A 20996-nucleotide genomic window follows, 5' to 3' on the forward strand; every position below is an offset into this window, starting at 1 on the left:
ACACTCTGGTCGGATCCGAGGAGGATAGTCGGACTGACTTGTTGGTTCCGACTCTGCCTCTTGGGGCTTTGGCTCAGATGAGCTCAGCTCCTACCACTGGCTTGGAGCCCACTGTCCTGGTGTCGGGGGTATCGACTGTTTCCTCGGATCCGTCGGTCCCTTCACATCGGAGCATAGGTGCCTTCGAAGTCCTGAGGAGAGTTATATCTCCCAAGAAATCCTCGACCTCAGGTCCGGCTTTTTCCTCCCCTAAAGCACATGTGTCTGCTTCTGCTTCACAGATCCTGGCCAAGCATAGAGATCCAGAGCCTCAGGAAGCCCCATTGGGTAGCTCATGCTCTTCTGAGACCTCACCAGAAGCTCCCACTGATGAGGTTCCCAGGAAGAGAGTTTGTAAGAGGAAACATCTAGACTCCCCACAGGAGTCCCTGACATCTGATACTGATTTAGATGAATCAGAAGGGTCCCCACGGTCCCCCTCTGAGGATATATCATTTGCTGAGATACTAGAAAACCTTAGGCAGAGGGGTGACTGGCAGTCCACAAACCCTACTGAAGACGAGTCAGTTCTGAAGGCTTTCGGGTCTCAGCCCTGCACCTGTTGGGTGTCTCCACCTTTGATGAGCGTATGCAGCTGGTCTCACGAAGGGCGTGGGAGTCTCTGGACACCATGTCATCTTTCCCTAGGAGGCCTAATAAATTTCTCTCTGCTCCCCAAGACAAATCCTTTCTGACCAAGTGTGTGCCAGTTGATGCTATGGTGGTGGTGGCGGCAGCCATCAAAAAGGAAATTTAAGAAACTTCCTCTTCTAGCCATCCTCCTAACAGAGATTCTAGGATCATGGATAGATATGGGAAGCGTACTTACAGTTCAGCGACTTTTGCACTCCGTTTGCTCAACTACCTAACCCATTTCACGAGACTGCAAAGAGATCTCCTTAAAGAGCTGGGAGATACTCTTCAGGGTACAGTAGCTGCAGGAGCTTCAGACAAAGTTGCTTCCCAGCTTGCTACCCTCAACTCCATTGTTAACCCGTCCATGCACCTCATTTCGTATGCTCTTGATGGAATGAGCAGGGCAGCGGGTACAGAAATTTCTCTTAGGAGACACTCCTAGATGCACTTGTATTAATTCGCAGAGCCCTTCAAGTCATCCTTTGTGAATACCCCTTTTGATGGCTCGTCCCTTTTCGGGCCCACAGTTAAGGAAACTTTGACCAGGTATGAGCAGGAAGGAAAGACTCCGTCTGCCGTCGGAGTCTGTTTTTCCACCCTTACCAGACCCTACCCCAAGGGTCAAAGGGGAGGGAAAATGTGGTTCCAAAAAGCCCAATGAGCCTTTCAGGACATACATGGTTAAACCCCCTCCAGGGGCAGAGGAGGGGGCAATAATGGAAGATGGTGCGGCAGAGGGGGTCCGCAAAACCAGGGCGACGGAGATCACTTCTTTGGGAAGCCCTATCAGCGCTCCTGAAAGGATGCCTGACTGTCCTACTCTGGAGGCAAACGGGGGTCGCTTATCTTTGTATATAGACACCTGGCTCAAAATAACAAACGACAACTGGGTACAAGTATCATTTCCAGACTATACTTCATTCATTTCTCCACACCCCCTCCACCGACAAGGAAAATCTTGGACGTTCCACCCAGTTACAGGGAACAGGCAACAGTAGAGGTCCAAAATTTGCTAAGAAAAAGAGTCTTCCAACCAGTCCCAGCAGACCAGATAGGATCAGGAACTTACTCAAGATTCTTTTTAATTCCAAAAAAGACAGGGGGCTGGAGATCTATATTGGTCCTTAGCAGGCTAAACAAATCTGTCTAGAAAGAGAAATTTCAGATGGTCACGCTTCAGTCGATACTTCCCTTTTTAGGGAAAGGCAGTTGGATGTGCTCGATAGATCTCCAGGATGCGTACCACCACATAAACATGGCCAGACCATCCAGGGATCATATGCGCTTCCAGCTGGGAGCCAATCATTACCAGTTTCAAGCCCTGCCCTTTGGTCTCACTACAACCCCTAGAGTGTTCACCAAATATATGGCAGTGGTCACAGCTCACCCGAGACGTTTAGGATTCCAGGTGTTTCCGTACCTAGACGATTGGCTCCTCACCGCCACCACCAGGCATCAACTCATTCAAGCCAGGGACTCCACTCAGTCACCCTGCAGCCAGCTGGGCATCACAATAAACTCAGAAAAATCTGCCTTGTCGCCATCACAACATACCATTTTTATCGGAGCAGAACTGGACACCACCACCACCACCATGCTAAGACTTCTAGTAGAAAGAGTCTTACTACTCCATCAGCAGGTCTGCAGTCTGATATCCAAAAGCAAGGCTCCAGCATCAGAAGTTCTAAAATTGTTAGGTATGATGGCAGCTGCAATTCTGGCCTTACTGCTGGGTCGCATGCACATGCAGATACTGCACTGGCTGTTGTTCACTCAATAGTCTTACTGAGAGCTGCCCATGTCTCATCTGATAATGATCACAAACTCTTGCAAAAAGTATCTTCAGTGGTGGTTGACCTCACTTCATGTCACGATAGGTCGTCCCTTTGTTTTGCCCCCACCAGTGACCACAGATGTTTCCCTGATAGGGTTGGGGGGGGGCATTTTCAGGGAAGGACAGCCCAGGGGACATGGACCAATCAAGAGACACACCTGCATATCAGTGTCCTCAGGACACTCTTCCTCTGGGTACGATTGCGATTCAGACAGATAACATGTCAGTGGTCTGGTACATGAACAAACAAGGAGGAACCAGGTCATATGCCCTTTGTCGCGAGGCCGTAAGAGTATGGCAGTGGGCTAGATTCACCCTGCGCTTTCTGTTAGCAACTCACATCCTGGGGAAAATCCAGCATAATAGCAGACAAGCTGAGCAGAGCAATTTTGTTGCTCCACAAGTGGTCCCTTAAGAAAGAAATAGTGGACAGGATATTGCGCAGGTGGGGCCAGCCTTGCTGCGACCTTTTTTCCAGTCACATGAACACGAAATGCAGAAGCTATTTTGCCCTGATTCCCCTTCCGGGAGAAGTCTCAAGGGATGCACTCATTCATGATTGGCCTCCAGGTCTCCTGTATGCATTTCCATCCATCCCATTGATACCCAAGGTTCTACAGAAAGCAAAAACCCTGGGAAGGACCATCATTCTAGTAGCCCCTCATTGGCCTCGTCAGATTTGGTTTCCCTTCCTTCAACTTCATCTTTTGGAAGACCCTTGGATTCTGGACCCAGTTCTGGACCTTCTGATCTGTTGTACTTCCTCCCTCTCTGCAGTCCCTGAAGCTGACAGCTTGGCTGCTCCAATTCCCATCATAGCCAGGTTCCATAACCTCTCCAGTGAGATGAAGCAAATTCTCTTATCCTCTCATAAATCTTCTATAAGGAAGCTATACCTTAGCAAATGGAAAAATTTTTCTATATGGGCCTCTAAAAACAATATTGATCCTTACCAAGCCCCTATGGCTTCCATTTTAGAGTTCTTGACTATGATTTTCAACAAAGGAGCTGCAGCAGCAACAGTTCGTGTTCAGCTTGCTGCCATTTATTATTTTCATCTTAGATTTGAAGGATTGAATATTATGTCACACAAGTTATCCAAAGCCTTTCTCAAAGGGACCTTTTATCTCAGACCACCTGTGAAATCTTCCTATTCCCCATGGAATCTAACTTTTATGCTTTCCTGCATTATCCTTCCTCCATTTGAACCAGCTTCCTCATGTGACCTCAAAGTTTTGTCATGGAAGACTATCTTTTTAGTAGCTATTACTTCTGCCCGCAGAGTGTCAGAGCTTCAAGCCTTGTGCATTAAGCCTCCTTATTTGATTTTCCATGCTGACGGTCTCTGACTTCGAACAAACCCCTCCTTTTTGCCTAAGGTTTGCACTGAAACTAATCTTAATGAAATTATTGATTTAACAGTTTTCTTCCCCAATCACTCCAACAATCTACAACACAGAACAAACTTGATGTTCACAGACAGCTCAGAATTTACTTGGATAGAACAAAAGATTTTAGGAAATCTGAACAGCTTTTTGTTTCCTTTTCAGATTCCAGGAAAGGTATGCCAGTGGCTAAAACAACTCTGTCTAAGTGGTTATCTGATTGTATCACATTTGCTTATTCAGCTGCCAGTATGCCCTTACAACACAAAATTAAGGCTCACTCAACCAGAGCATTTTCTGCATCCTCTGCCTTTTCTGCCAGACTTCCTATTGATAACATTTGTGCAGCAGCCACTTGGTCAAGACTTCGTACCTTTATCACTCATTACAAAGTTGACAGGGCCTCCAAGAGACAGGGCCTCTTGGGTCTACTGTCCTGAAAAACATACTCCCGTGAGCCACCTGAGATAGATGGTGCTTGGGACGCTACCCATCTGTAAGAATGAACGGTGAGCTAGAACAACTTTACATAAAGAAGTTATGTACTTACCATAATGTTCCATGTGAGTTGTTCATCTCGCCTTCATTCTTACTTCTCTCCCTCCTACCCCCTCCGGAGCTTTTAGAAGACTGAGATGCTGGATCCTTCCTGGTTGCTCAACCCTTCTATACTCTCTCTTATGGAGTGATAGAATGACATATGGTATTATTATACACAGCAAACAAGATCTGAGGTAACTCTAGGTGCATCATAGGATAGGGACTTGGCCTCAAGCTATTTGAAGACCTCGAACTTTGTAGTAGGCCAACTCGGAGTGGAGGATCGGCTCCAAACCCATCTGTAAGAATGAAAGCTTGATGAACAACTCACATGGAACGTTATGGTAAGTACATAACTACTTTTTCTTTTGTATTAGTCTTTGTAATAACTTTATTTAATATCAGTGTGGAGTTTTTCTCCCTGGGCCTTTGCTAAAAGTGGGATATTGTCCCAGCCGGACTTTTCCAGTAAAATAAAATGTCAAATAAAATAAAAAAAGAAATGAGCAAGTTGTACAGTGTAGGATAAGAAGTAAAACAATTTGTGTGTTTATGCCTCTGAGTTGTTCTGTTATAATGTTGAAATATGCGAAACACTAACTGACTCTGACCATCAGATGCGTCATTGCATTAATTTATACTGAGAAAAAGTCTGTGTTGAGAAGCTGTTACAGAGCTAATTATAAGTTGATCAATAAATATACTGGCAAATTTGACTGAATAGGTGTCTTAGAAAATAAATCAAAGAGGCCTGGAATATATTTTATAGTCCATTATATGATGTACTTGATAAACATGTAGCTTTGAAAAAGTAGTGTGTTACTGCTATAACTTGTTACCCAGTTTGGTGGAACAGTTACATGAAGTATACATTTAAACAAAAACAGAGGTTGAACTCTGCACAGTTTCTATTAGGGAAAAACAAGATTAGAGTATATACATTTATCAAAAAAATTTAAGAAACTAGTCAACCCACTGGCATACAAGGATAAAGCCCTGACAACTGCCCAGTTGCCCCAAGTTCATTTAATGGAACTGGCAACTGATACTGCTGGCAGGGAGGATGTATGGCAGCCGTCCTGAAGGAAAATTAGGTGACTCGCAGCCAGTTAGACCTGCCACTGCTCCAGTGCAGAGGATGAAAAAGCAGGGGCAGGTTAGGGAGGAACATGTATTTAGACTGATTACTCCAGTGATGGTAGCTTCCTGTCCTGCAATGGAAGCAAATCAAGATTTCAAATGTTTGCAGTGCTCTTCTAAAATGGTGGCTTGTGAAGGAGTATGCATGTATAGATATGGGGAGCAAAGATAGTCCTTTTGATGAAACAACATTACCACGAAGGGGAGGGGCCTTACTGAAAAAATGTGTGTGTGCAATCTATGACCCCCAAAACTTCAGGGAAGTGTGCTGTTGCATAAAATTCCTACGTAGTTCTTGCTGTCTCCTGTGGGATGTGTGGGAAACAGATACACTCCTTTACATGTTGTAGCATTGCATTCAGAAACTGATGCAGTATTCTGGAAGCTGAGGCCTGCAGTGCCCCTAATATATCCCCTGTGGGTCTCTGAAAAGTACCTGTAGCTAGTACATGTAATGCTACACATATTTTATGGGTTCTTCTATGAGTAACCCACCAATTTCACCGAGCAAGGATACAACAATGCTCATGCTTAAACTAGGAATATCCTGAAGTGTCTAGATACAGAAACCTTGCTGAAATCAAGATTCTTGTGTCTAGACACCTCAGGAGGTGCTTGAAGTACGACCCAGCCACCTCTGCCAAAATACTTAGTCTGTTCCTTGTTGCTCAATATTATTCTCAGAAGACAGCTTCAACAAAGACAAACTAGGGCCAGGACCATTTTTCCCAGTACCACAGGCAGAGCCAGCAGCAGTAAGAGTAACACTCCATACAGATGGTCCTACATGTCCCAGAAAAATACTGTTGCTGTTACTTTCTCCAGCTCTCTCTCTCTCATTCTTTGTTCACTCCTTCTGCTTTACTAAATTGTCACTGTTCTTCATTTGTGTGGTTTAAAGTGTGTGATGCAGGAGTTCCTTTGAGGCTTGATGCTCAGCCAGATCTGTAGAGAGATCTTTGCATAAATCCAAGAGAACTAATCTGGGTGTTAGCTAAGTGTTACTGACGGTTTTTAGTACACCATTTTATGTGTAGCTGTTACCCCCATATTATGAGCCACCATTATCCTGCTTCTGTCATAAGCTGTTTGATCTCTGTCTCCCTCTCCCCCATCTGTGTATCTTCTCCCTTCTGTGTCATTAGTCTTTCTCCTTTGCATTTGCATAATGTCTGGCACTGAGCACCAACTGTAAATCATGCTAAATGGGTGTACACAGCTAATGGCAAAATTGTGCGAGTCTTTGCCTTCGGCCTCATTATTCTGCTGCCCTTCACACTACTGTGCTTAGCTATGTATAGTCAGGCTAATCTTTGTTGAACAAGCTGAAAAGTTGAATGTATAGAATACAGTTGTCATGAGGGTAATGATCAATACGTGCATGCTCCCTTTCTGCAATTTGCTGTCATATTGGAACATTATTAAGTAGGAGTTCCTTTGGGGTGTTTAGATTATCCTCAAATCTTCTTCTCTCGTTCGGCTGTTAGGGGTCCCACAGAAGATAATCTGTTTCCATTTCTTCCTGTCCTCTGCATCTTGCTCTATTGCACCAACCACCTGCATGTCCTCTTTCACCACATCCATAAACCTTATCTTAGGCCTTCCTCTTTTCCTCTTACCTGGCAGCTCCATCCTTAGCATCCTTTTCCCAATACGCCCAGTATCCCTCCTCAGCGCATGCCCAAACCAATGCAATCTCGTCTCTCTGGCTTTGTCTCTAAACTGTCTAACCTGAGCTGACCCTCTAATATACTGATTCCTAATCCTGTCCATCCTCATCACACCCAGTGCAAATCTTAACATCTTTAACTCTACCATGTCCAGCTCTGACTCATGCCTTTTTGTCATTGCCAACTTCTCCAACCCATATAACATAACTGGTCTCACTACCCTCTTGTAGACCTTCCCTTTCACTCTTACTGGTGCCTGGCTGTCACAAATCACTCTTGACACTCTTCTTCACCAATTTCACCCTGCCTGTACTCTCTTCTTAATACTGTCAAGGTTCAAATCCGGATGTACGCCAGAGTGTTTCTGAATGTTTATTACGACTCCTGTGGGTGTAATTGTTGCTACATGTTGTGTTAACACACCATTTCCTGCTGGTGTATTAATGTGCTTGCTGCCTTTTGTGAATATGGTCTTGCACAGATCTTGTCCGAATAATTAGAATGCTAAACTGTAACACAACACAAATATGTGCAGAAATGAACTAATCTCTTATTATGTCTGTATGTACATGTATTCCTGTCAACAAAGAGCCACCTCTTCCCACCTCCACTGCGTCATCAAATAAACCTCATTGCTTCAAAACCATTTCTATAAACCATGTTTCTACTAGCATAAATGTTTGGTTCATAATGCTCCTGTAGCATACATATACGTATTGACAAACTAAAGTTGTAATGACAAATATGTAAACAATGACACCTGAAACATGGCCGTAACACATACATGTTATGTATTCCATCAGATTCAGACATGGTTGTATGTGTATGCTACTTATTTTCACAAAAGTCATCACAAAGCACCATTCACTGCTTCTAGTTCCCATTCTAAGTTCAACACCTCAAGATATGATTATGCGTAATCTAATACTTTTCCTTCTGCAGCACAATTGCGTTAGCCAGTGCTAAACTTCAGGCAGAGAGTAAAAAATATTTTCAGCAAATAATTCTTTGTTTAAGTTGTACAAAGACCGTATGTCTTTATTGAATTTTGAAAACAAGGTTTCTGGATTTCAGAGTGATGTTGACTCAGTTAAGTCAGTCTGCTAATGTATATCTGCACTCCAGTGGTTACATTTGCAGCTGTGTTACAATGATGGGTAACCATTTCACACATAATCCGTATCCAGAAATGCACTGTCGTATTTAGGAATTGTCTGTCAATGCACATTGTACAAGCATGAGACAAGACAAGTGACAGTGACATTGTAAATGTTTACTTTTTCCATGCAATCATCCCGGAATGAACTGGCAGGAATGCTTGAGTGATAACCCACTGGTTTACAATTATCCCCTTCTTCTCTGCATCATACTGATTAGGTCATCATTTCAAAAGTGCACACTGTGCCCTTACAACTCAGACTTCTCCTGTGGCATTTGTGGCTAATTCTGTCTTCTATAGATTGTGTAACTAGATAGATAGGGGGTTCAAAAACAGCAGTGGTTAATTGATGTGACTGTGTGTATGTACTGTCATGTACAGTTGTATGTGTGACAATACCCCTTATGTAAACTTCCACTTAGGAGACAGGTTTTCATTGGTACAGGATTACCCTACAAATTTGTATTACCCCAGGCAGTAAACAATTTTGGAAACAAAATGTGTATATCATGCTGTTAAAAATATACTACATTACAAAGGTCTTGTGAGTTATCCTGTGGTGCTGGTTGTTGATACTGTGCTCTCTAGACTGCATAGGTACACAGGGAGGAGGTTTGAATCTGCAGTGATTGCCTACTATACATTTGTATTTGTCCTGCTGTATACTGAAGGCCTCTAATGCATGTAGTATGTGTAGTGTTACTATGCACTTCCACCACCTTCATACATTTTTAGAACATCCATGTATGAAAAATGATGATGTTATCCATTCAAATAAACATTTTGTTTAGTTAGAAAATAGCATCTTGTGTAACCCATGTGATTTAGGCAATGTTCTATACCTTGTGATCATATAGGTTCATAGGTTGGTATTAGGCTATCAGCCCAAGGGCCTATACAAGCCTAGCCATAACAATTCCCTGGCTATTTCTTCCCACACTATTTACTTTCCTGGACCCCTGTCTAGCAGGGTGACTGATGTGATCCCTGGGGTGAATTTCCTTTCTCCCATCCAATCATCAAGGCTATTTTTGAAGATGGCCAAAGAGGCACTCTGCTTGACATGTATGGGCAGTCTATTCCAGAGTCTGGGGAGTCTCTGGGTCAGGACTCTATCCCTCCAGCATGTTTTGTTTATTGTGATGGCAAGGTTTAGATCCCTGGAGCATGTGGCTCTGAGGGATTGGGATTTCTTTAAGTGTAGTATGTCCAGCAGCTCAGGGTTTGACATGGCCTTGTATGTTAAGTAGAGATCGCCTCGGAGTAGATGATATGTGACAGAGTATAGCTGGAGGTTTTTAAGGCAGTCAGCATACGGCATGTGCTTTAGGCCTGTGATTCTTTTAGTGAGGTATTTCTGCGGCCTTTCTAGTTGTTGCAGATGTCTTGAGAGGTACATACCAAATGGGACGTTGTATTCTATAATGGGTCTAATGAGGGATGACTACAGTGGGACAATGACCTCCTTTTTTCTTTATGATTTTAGGTAGTATGTTCAAATCTAGCCGCTACTCCTTAGGCTCTCTTGTGCCAGTATATCTGTGTATGTGCATGTAGGTAACAGTGTTCTCAGCCAGCTATCTGCTATGTATATGTAGGCTTGGGATTCCTTTTACAATGATTTCTACTCATTTTTGACACAGAACTGCTTTATTGGGCAATGATGATACCTTGGGATGACTTTTGGCTTTCACATGAGAAATACTAATGATTTTCTTGTGGCATGAATACATGAGACACTGTTCTGCATACTGTTGCCTCAGTAAGGCATATGTTCAAATCCGTGATTATCCACGCATTGTACATGACTGCCATTATACCATCACAGAGAAAACTGCATTACGCATCACATGTTTGAGTACAACTAGCAGCAAGCAATGTTGTGTGCGAAAAACACATATAACAACAGCCTTTTAAAGAAATTACAGGCACACATATCACTTGAAGCAATAACATAATGTCAGTGTTTCAAATACCAAAATATCTCACAGATGTAGCACTAGTGGCACCATGGCACGTTCACTCTTCACAATGTCATGTAGCTTCTGTCGTTACATAGTCAGGTGTTCAAAACTTATATTGACTGACTGTAAACATTGGGTGTCCTACTACTGCTAATGCATGAATGATATCCACAACTATTATAATGTGTACCGTTATAGTAGGAGAACCCTCTCCAGCCATTTTCGCTCATACAAATTGCAAAACAATCATAGGATGTAATGACTTTACATAGGTGGTCTCACAGCTTTGTTAAGACTTCTACTGTGGTGCAGATGATTCATGCTTATGTTGGTTGTTGGTGGACTAAAAACATTTTGTTCAGTTCTAGCAAAGGGCAACATTCTAGAATGCACTGACACTGGGCAAACAACATGCATGAAGTTATCATTCTCCATTTTTACTTTGGAGAAAGAAGTATCAAGTCATTTTGTGATATCCTACCACTGATCTAGTTGTTCTGCAAATGTTGTGGTGCCAAGTGCTCCTGCATCACATGCATTCAGTAATGACTTGTATAGCATGTGTACACAGATCCAGTATGTTTCAAATCTGGGACATTGATATACAGAACAACAGGAACAGGCTTCTTGGTCAAGAAACATTGATATTGCAATGCTCATAGTTGCGTGAAGGTTAATGTAGTTACCTTCATGTCATCATTGTGGCAAAACCATATTGTACACATTATCCTCAAATGTCCTTTATTATCTTGGATGTTAATTTTATTTATTTCTGACAAGATTCTTTGCTATGTCATGTGACAGATGCAATCAATACATAGCTTTGTAGAGTATGTAGTATGATGGGCAGGGAGTTGAATCTGTAACTTATGTCTGTCATATAACTGTGTCAGACCAAAGGAAGTATTTAGAGGACACCATTTTAAGGCATCACACTCCATGGTAGAGGATCCCATTCCCATTACAGTTGGGGAAGTGCTGTAAGCCCTTCAAGTATGTTTGTCATTCACACACAGTGTGCTTGTTTCTGTGGCATCATAGCTTGATGCACATCTTTCTGTTATCTGTCCTAGCATGTGTTCGGGTCTGGCAAGATGCAGATGATGAATATGTCATTGATCACAGACATTATTTAATTTCCAAATAAGAATGCACTGTACTGCATGTCTACCTCCAAACATTTATGTATTATTGTAATTGTTTTGTTCACACTGCACAGCTTTGTTGGACATTAGAGCTTACATAACATCTTCTTGTATGGCATGATGCCAGATCATCATAAATTGTGATTGGGCCTGTGTTCGGACACTTTCTTGTGTGTGTTGTATTGTTTGCATGCTGTTATGTCAGTGTTCACTGTAATGTCTTATGAGCATTGCCAGTATATTCCTGTATTAGATGCACTCTGTTTACAGAGACCCTGAAGTACTGCAGTGGCATCATATCTGTGTTGATATTTGTCACCTGTGTATTTTGATTGCTGTTATATTACAGCTTATGATGCACATGTATATAAAGCGGTTTACTATCATAATCTCAATGTCAACATTTTTTGCCATCTAAACAACGAGCAAAAATCCTAAAACGGAAAACAAAATGTAACCTATATGTCAAACGTCGTAAACATGACATTTGACTTACCAGACTTATGGCTTCGAAAGTCTGTATGTCCTTTTATGTTTTAGTAGGGAGCAAGCCCCCCTGCACTCCCTGCAAATTATATATACCAATTTCAAGATTGCACTACAGTGAGGAAAGGGGTAAGTTCCCTGATCCTCACTGAACTCCAATATCCATTTGCAATGCCGAGCTCATAATAACGAATCAAGCTTTACATTCATTATTATAAAGTTGTATTAATCCACTTTGGCATTGTGCCTTTTGCTCACACGACTTTTTCACTTGAGCCTTTACAATTTTGATTGTAAGCCATATAAAACACATACTTGTTTAAGACGTGTCAGGGTAATATACCCCCCTATCTATGGTTGTCCAATGACAACAGCTGCTGTACGGTTCATGCCTTTTTTATACAAGATGAAATGTAGCATATAGCCCTATTGTCAGTAATCCTACATACATTCCCTATATATATGTCATATTCAGTAACTGCACTGTATGCAAGTAGCCTGTAATGTAGCCACTGTCCTTGTTAACCATTTATCAGCTTGGTATGTTATCAACATTAATATCGCATTTACTCCCCTTTCTTACAATGTTGCATTGTTTCCCTCTCACATCCATTATTAGCATGTCCGTTTTTAAGTTATATACATGGGTAAAAATTAGAAACAGGATTACTTATTATTACCATCATTATGAGCATTTCTTTCTGTTGAAAATGCTTCTCTGTGATATCATCACATTTGAATACATTAACTTAATATTTTTTTTCCATTTACCCTTCCCTCATACTTATCTCTGTATTGTTAACATTGACTTCTGTGTACATTAACCCAATTTCACATCCCATGCAGCTAAATTCTTATCTATTTGCTCTTACTTCATATAAGCTGTCTGCATGCATAATACATTTGCATACCTGCAGGGACTTTTATTTACATTGCATGCTCATGATACCTAGCAATGTTTCATGCCCACAACACTGCTGCTAGTCATGAAAGAGTGCTTGGAATCATGTAAGCATAGTGATCATCGTGCATATTCAATGAGCAGTCTGCTTATCATGCTAACGTGCTGTAATTGTATATGTTTTGTGTGAAGCTTACATGATTGTTAATGAATCCCAGGGATCATCTTTGATTATGAAATAAAAAATAATGGTGAATCTGTGAGTGATTGTGATCAGTTAGTAGACTTCTTTGCAATTATTTATCTCAGATTTTAACACTAATATTGTTACCTCAGATGGAGATTTCCCATACATTCAAGACTACTCTAGAATTGTAGTAAATATTATTTTAAAGGCTAAAAATATTAAGAAAAATATTTCTTATGTTAAGAAAAATAGGTCTTGTGGACTAAGTAACATAACTTGTATTTGAGTAGCATTAAGGATTATCCATATATTCAGAATTTTGTTTCAGAAATCATCAAATTAATCTTTTGTACCAAGTTCACGGAAGAAAATATGGAATATACCATTATATAATGGTTGTGATATATATATATATATATATATATATATATATATATATATATATATATCTGTTATATATACTAACCTGTCCAAAAACAACCTCTCTAAACTCTCCACCTGTTATAATAGCATAGCTAGATTCATCACAAGTTCCCCCTTTAAAAATCACCACTGCCTTAACCTCAAACAACTTGGATGGCTAGAATTGCAAAACCATATACTCTGTCAACAATTACTTATTACACAAAAGATCCTATACCACCCTAACAACACCCCTATCCTGACTAATCTAATTATACCATATACAAATCTAACTACACTACGCTGTGCTAACAAGCTTCTAGTTTCCTCAAATAAAGCTAACAACAAAGCCGGGGATTCACTTTTCTCAAACACTGCAGGAAAATTCTGGAATCAGCTTCCTTCGGAATTTTCTACCCTTGTTTCTACTTCTCTTTTTAAAAATATCTTGAAGAACATCTGAAAGCTCATTGGCTTTGTCCATGCACTAACCCAGACTGACATCTTATTTCTCATTATCTATTCCTACCCCTATCCCTACTCCTGTAACCTTTGCCTCCAAATCTACTCACTCCTCTTACTTTGGAATATGAGAATAATATATATGTTCTTTTCCCTTAACTAAGACTTGCTCATACCTTCTAATGTGTTTTGTAGAATTGTTTAGTATAATTTTTACTAAAATTGATTAGTTTACAAATTTATTATTATAACTGTTTTCTCGACCAATGCTACCTCTGTGTTGTGATTCTTTATTTTTCTATGCATTGTTAACTTTGTCATTATTTTTGTTTGGAGCTTTTCTCCCCGGGCCTCTACTGAAAATGGATGTATATCCAGCTAGACTAGCCCGGTCAACAAATGTAAAATAAATAAAATAAATAAATAAATAATAATAATAATAATAAAAAAAAAAAAAAATATATATATATATATATATATATAAATAAATAAAACTAATAATGATAGACTTTTTTTACCCTTGCAGCCTGCCAGTCAACAGCCCTTCCAAGATCAGCCAACTCATTCTTTTTCGTTTTGGATGAAAACTACTCACAAAAGGTCATTATGCAGGCAGTTTTTTTTTTCATTTAGCCCTAACCCTCTCCTCCAGCAGCTGGCAGGCACTTTGGCAGAAGTGAAACTTAAGTGCCTTCCCCTGTTGGTGCACATATTACTGCACACACTTGTGAAGTGAAGCTTACTAGATGCATGCAACTTCCAGACCCAAGCGCCTGTACCTCGCCCATACATTGTATACTGTAAATGTCTTTCTCCATTAGGTGGTAGTATTGAAGTGGGCCAGATCTCAAACACTCCTTCAGAATGGGCAAGCTAATCACTTGCTCCCATCTTCCCCACCCATGGTGTCCTGCACATAAGCTACTAGTAGATGTTGAGTCATTGTGTATCAGCAGATTATTAAATAAAATTCCTCCCATAAATAGTCTTAATTAAAGAAAATGAAAATAGACAGGGGGTTTGGAAAGGAAGGCATGTCAGTCTAATCCAATATCCTTTAATTAAATAGCAATCGTCCACCTTATTCACACAGAGCAGCACTTAGTTACAAGCATAAAATATCTCATACAGTCATTTCAAGAAAAATAATACAGAGTACATTTTATCAGCACTTGTTTAGCATGTAAAATAGTCACTCAAAAATCCATCTGACAAACATTTACAATAAGTTACAATAACAGAAAAAAAATGATTCTCAAACCTAAACCCACTTTCATAAACCTATTCTTTATATTAACTACCAAACGTCTAGAAGCTCGACAACATTAGAAAAAGACCATAAGTGTTGCACTATAAACTCATACTTAATATTCTTGGAGTCTATTTCACTACTGTCTTCTGTCTGAGATTCTGGTTTTGTGTAGCTAATTCTAGATCTTGCATTTCAGACATTATTAACTGCACATAATCAGTTGTAGGTCAGACCCCTTGTTTCTTTATCTAGTAAATTATTTTTCTGTAGTAACAAGTATCATAAGCTCTAGCATGAATCTTGCACTTCTGCTTAATGTGTTCACATTAGTTATGCTAATCAAAAATGAAGATGCAGTAAGATTACTTGTACATGGCCAAAGTAATTTTCATAATTCCTGCTCTTCTTTTTATTGGATCTGGCAAGGAGCATCCCCAAATTATATTTTAAATTATGCGTTAAAAATCACCTAGTATGCCAGTACTACACCCTCAACAACTTGTGTTTATTATGTGAAACATTCTGGCAAGTATAAATTTAGCGTAAACACATTTAGACATTCTTCTTCTTCTTTTGGCTTTTCCCAGTTATGGGTCGCCACAGCGGATCATCTGTCCGCTCATGATTGGCAGTGGAGATTTACGGTGTCGAGTTGCCAGCCCGACGCCCAACCTTCCACAGGAGGCACACACTCACAACTACGTTATTAAACAAAAAAAAAAAAAACTTTCACAATCTAATAGCATACTTTGGGGACTAATGTTACTTTCTACCACCATTAATGAGTTACTGCTATACCTAGATCTCTTTCCCTCATGAGTCAAATTTGTTGGTCTTCATTGTTTTCATTTCACAAAGTATCTTATGCAATCAAGCAGTAACACTCTGCAGGGTGGATGTTACAGGAAAATAACATCCTACCCAGATATGTTGTGAGGTCCAACAATGCAGCTGGAATACTTCACCACCCCTGGAAGGTACACTATTTCCCAATAACACCCACTCTGAAGGGCATTTTTGCACTTACAAAATAATTTAACAGATAGCCCATTATCTTTTTCTTTTCTCTTTTTTTTAATTAGTATATTCTTTTTTATAAATACTGCGGTGGTGGTGCTGCGGTAGCGTTGTCACCTCACAGATGTTGCCCGTTCGATTCTCAGAGCGTCTTCTGTGTAGCAACATGCGTGAATGGGCATTCCTTCGTTGAAGGTTGTGCGTTAGGCCCGGCAAGCCAGTACGTAAAAATCTACTGCCAATCATTAGCGGACCGGAGTTCCGCTGTGGCGACCCCTAACTGGGAAAAGCCGAAAGACACAAACAAAGTATATCCTTTTTTATAATTTTGGTGTAAAATAGATAGTTCCTCTGCCAAATGTTTCGAATGTGCTGTAGCATATGTAATTATATGTTGGAAGAATTATTTTAAATCTAGAATATAAGTTATGTAAGTATTTAACAATGTCCACACACACACACATACAAAAAAATCACATATATACATAGATGTAGCAACACATAGATGTGCACACTGTTGCACAGGTACAACACACACACACACACACACACACACACACACACACACACACACACACACACACACACACACACACACACACACCCAGCAATTACAGGCCGTTGTTTTAACTGTGTACACCTCAGGTGTCATATTATGTTCAAATGAATGAAGAAATTTGTACACATACAGTGCGTGCAAAGTATTAAACCCCCTGCATAAAAATCTTCCCAGCAGTTACAGCTACTTTCTTGACTATGTACACCTCAGATGTCTTACTGCAGTCAAACAATTAAAGATGTTCACTAATAATAGCAGTAAAATGCCAAACATTGCAACTTCTCCCCACACATTGTCTCTCTCTCTCTCACACACACACACACACACACACACACACACACACACACACACACACACACACACATATAGATGCGCGTGTGTACACCAACACATACACACACATTGTGGAAACTGTTGCTGGTGCTGCAGTTATTTATTCATTCATTCGTTCATTTATTTATTGCTCATTTTTATCTCCACACAAAGCAAGTAGAGTTTTTTAAGGGGTATGTTTATTAAGAAGAGGAGAAATTGCAAGTCCGTGTAACTGCTGGTTATGTTACTTTCATTAATTCATATTTATTATTTCTTACTTATTATAGTTTTTTGTCTTTCTCATTCTCTGTGTTTCAGCTGCAGCTAGTTACCATAGGATTTTTTTTTGTTTATGCTTTACATTGCTTTGTTACATTGCAGGAAGCAGAAGACTTATTTTTGCACTGCACTTTACTTTTACATTAATACCCTGTCAGACAGTGTTTGTTCTCCCATATGGTATTGCTTAATGTTTAGCTCATTATCTAAGGTGATAATAACTTTACCATTGTGGTATTATTCCTGCCTTACTTCAAGCTGCCACTCCACCCATAATGACCATTTTCTCTTTGTACTACATAATTTGAGTTTTCTCATTGTAGATGTCAGCAATAAGTCAAAGTAAAGTAAACTTTATTGTCATTCAAATCAACAAATGCAATATATCACTGGATGAACTTTTGTTGCTTCAGGCTCATGTGCATTGTTTTCTCAAGAGGGTAAAGGAAGCATATAACAGAAGAAATTCTAGACAGTACAGATATAAATACACATATAGATAACTTACCCACCACCATTTTTAAGATAGGATAGCAGCATAGCATAATTCACAGTTCTCATACTAAGTAATAAGTAGAAATTTCATCAGTAAATCAAATATTGCTCTAGGAATCACATTTCCTCCATACTTTCTGTAAAGTTGTCTCATATTAAAAATAGTTCTCTGCATCAACTCTTCCCAAGTTTAGTATCTTCTCATACCAGTGTAGTAGATGTCAATGATCAAGGATTGCCTGCAGAGGTAGCATTGCTGAATTTGTCAAAGGGCTTCAGCTAAATACCATTTCAGGGTATACATCTCTCTCTACTAAATTGAACTGGTCATTATTTTTCAGATAGGTCTTTGTGTTGAAATCTTTCAGGCCAGGAATATGCAACTATTTGGGCCTTTGATTGCTGTGTATTTGGTCTTATTGCCCTCATTTTTTTATTACAGAACTTTACAATACTAACAACATATGGTTTAAAAAGTAAAAAAAAGTCTACAAATGACTATAAAATTGGTTCCATTGCTAATAACAGTTAATGATGTTTGTTGCTATCAAGAATGTTTTGATTTAATAATGTATTGGATATCTTAAAATATATTTAATTTAATGTCAATGTGCAGTACTGTGTTGTGGGCCTGAAAATAACTATCTATATGATTTATCCAACAATATAATTCAGGTTTCAAATTTTCGTAATGATTTTGGAAAAACAGTGAATAATTAATTTTCTTTTTAAGATAATGCTATATTTATTAAGAGCAAGCACCCACAGTATTATGAGGCAACTTTTTGAATCATTTTGTAGCATACATTGCAATTTGCTTTTTACTATATGGACCTGTATATTGGGACATATTGAATATGATGGACAGTTTTGCTTTTATATGTGTAAAGACATAAACTTGTTAGACTCTTTATGTTGGAACTTTACAGGAAGGATTTACAGTATGTCATATTTTGCTTACTGTTTGAAATTAAAATAGTTAGCTCTTTTGTCTTATAAGGTATAGGCTCTTTTGAGTCGATGTGATATTATAGCAATAAATGATGACTGGGTGTGGTATATTGAAGATTTACCCACAGTTGGTATAGTTTAATCATGAAGGTGAAGCCCAAGTGATTAAACAAAGCCAAGTGTGGAAAAAGCTTCAATATACCACACCCAGGAGTTGATTATTGCTATTATACAATGACATTATTTAAAAAAAAAAAAAAAACATATTTTTCTTAAATAATGTCTTTGTATAATGGCGCCGTGCTGCTCTTCCATGTTTCCTAATTCTGCTCTTTGATGATGTACTGTACATGTGTATGGGATTTGCGTTCCCAGGCTTACACAGTACATCAGTGCTTTAGCAAGAAAACAACGAAGAAAAGGTGACCTCCATTGCTATTTTTTTTTTTTAAAGAAAAAAAAACTGTAACCCCCTAACAATTTACAGGTACAAGAGAGATGGGAAAATACAAGGAAACACGGGTATGTTTTAGCTTGCAGAACGTACCTGATTTTCCTTGTATTTTCTGTGGGCTGGTACATAGCTTTAGATCTTTCATTTGAAAAAAATGTGAATACATGTACATTGTTTGAAGGAAAGAATGTCTGAAACTGAAAGGTCTGTCATTATTTAGTGATTTTGTTCCTCAGTGATTTGTTGGAAAAAAAAAAAGATTGTGAGAATCGAAGTCACTAATTAATGACACACTTTTTAATTTCACAGTCTTTCATTCAGACTAATGCTTGTCTAAGAGATTCATCCATCCATCTAAGAGATGGCAATTAAAAAAAAATGTGGCCACTCACTGGTACTTCAGTCAGACTTTCACTGTTGGCATATGCTTGATTCACAACAGGCACTCTGGTTGGACTTGACCAATCAGCGAGCTTGTTTTTAATGTTAATGGCCAGTCGTATAATAATGCATAAAATATTTTATAACAAAGATAGCCAAGTTTTGTAGGTACTACTGTAAACATTGTTTGGGGACAAAGAATAATAGCTGTTTTGTTAATGAGAAAACAAGCAATACTAAAGTAAAGTTAGATTTTTTTTCAGCCAAGACTTAGGACCAGATTCCAGTGACTTACTTTGGTGTAAGGCCTGTCTGTAAAGAAGCTTACACTGTGGGCCAGAGTCCAAAAGACTTGCTCTCAACCTGCTTTCAGTGCAAGTGGTCACTTAGACTGAGAGCAATTTTTTTTGGAACTAGGCCATTAAAATGTTACACAATAAACTTTCACTGAATCCGAAGTAATACTTGAAAGTATTAAAAAATTGGTAACTATATGGGTCTTAACAAGTTTAGTTTGAAGGGTTCTGGATACTGGTGCCCAAACAACTGATACAGAATTTTGAGCTCTTCAGTCCTTTAGCTTTGTAGAATTCTCAGATAGTATTATACTACTGAAGCTGCATTGTTGCCTGCAGGAATAGTGTTCAAACTGCTAGTACAATGAAAATCCTGTAGGTGGAACTGGAGAATAAGTAAAGTAAATTTTAGCCACTAACTCTGTATACTCAGTACAAAACTAGGAATTCCAGCTGTTTTGATTGTGATGCAGCTGTGACCCTCTGTAAGTGCAGAACTATCACTTGTGTCAGGGACTGTTACAGTGCCTTAACAATAAATAAATAATAAAATACTAATGAGTTTTTAATTTGTTTTCTGATTTTTAGTAAGTAAATATTCTTCTTTCCTTTAGCTTTGAAGAGATTTTCTGCCTTGCTGAGTCTTCGTCTCTTTCAGAAATCACCCTCGATGGCAACCCAATAGCTCAGGAGTCATGGTACAAGCAGACTGTACTACGACACATGCTGCAGCTCCGACAGCTGGACATGAAGAGAATCACGGTGAGAAAGCTGCTTCGTAGATATTGATCTAGGCTTTGGGAGATGTATCAGTATTAAGTTAACTAACTACAGTCTCACGTTGTAACATATTGAGCCATTTGATTCATATTAGATTTTATGAATCTTTACAGTATTTCATTTGTGATGCTATGAATTGTACATGTGCGTTTTTTCAAGCTATGATATAGCTTCCTTCTGTAAGTATTATAACTATGTTGTGACAGCACTACCATAAAAGCTAGTGATTTGACACGATTGCCATGCACTTGTCAGCTAAATAGCTGT

General features: G+C 39.3%; 1 protein-coding gene across 1 annotated transcript in view; it reads left to right on the top strand.

Moving 5' to 3' along the window:
* The window catches only part of LRRC49 (leucine rich repeat containing 49), a 2278115-nt gene that overhangs the window by 794849 nt on the left and 1462270 nt on the right, over positions 1-20996 (top strand). Inside the window, exon 8 of the mRNA XM_044078469.1 lies at positions 20564-20711. Coding sequence (XP_043934404.1) covers positions 20564-20711 — 148 coding nt within the window. The remainder of the gene's footprint in view (positions 1-20563; positions 20712-20996) is intronic.

The sequence above is a fragment of the Protopterus annectens genome, chromosome 7.part1 (genome assembly GCF_019279795.1).
Source record: "Protopterus annectens isolate FY-2018-M chromosome 7.part1, PAN1.0, whole genome shotgun sequence".
NCBI classification, from domain to species: domain Eukaryota; kingdom Metazoa; phylum Chordata; order Ceratodontiformes; family Protopteridae; genus Protopterus; species Protopterus annectens.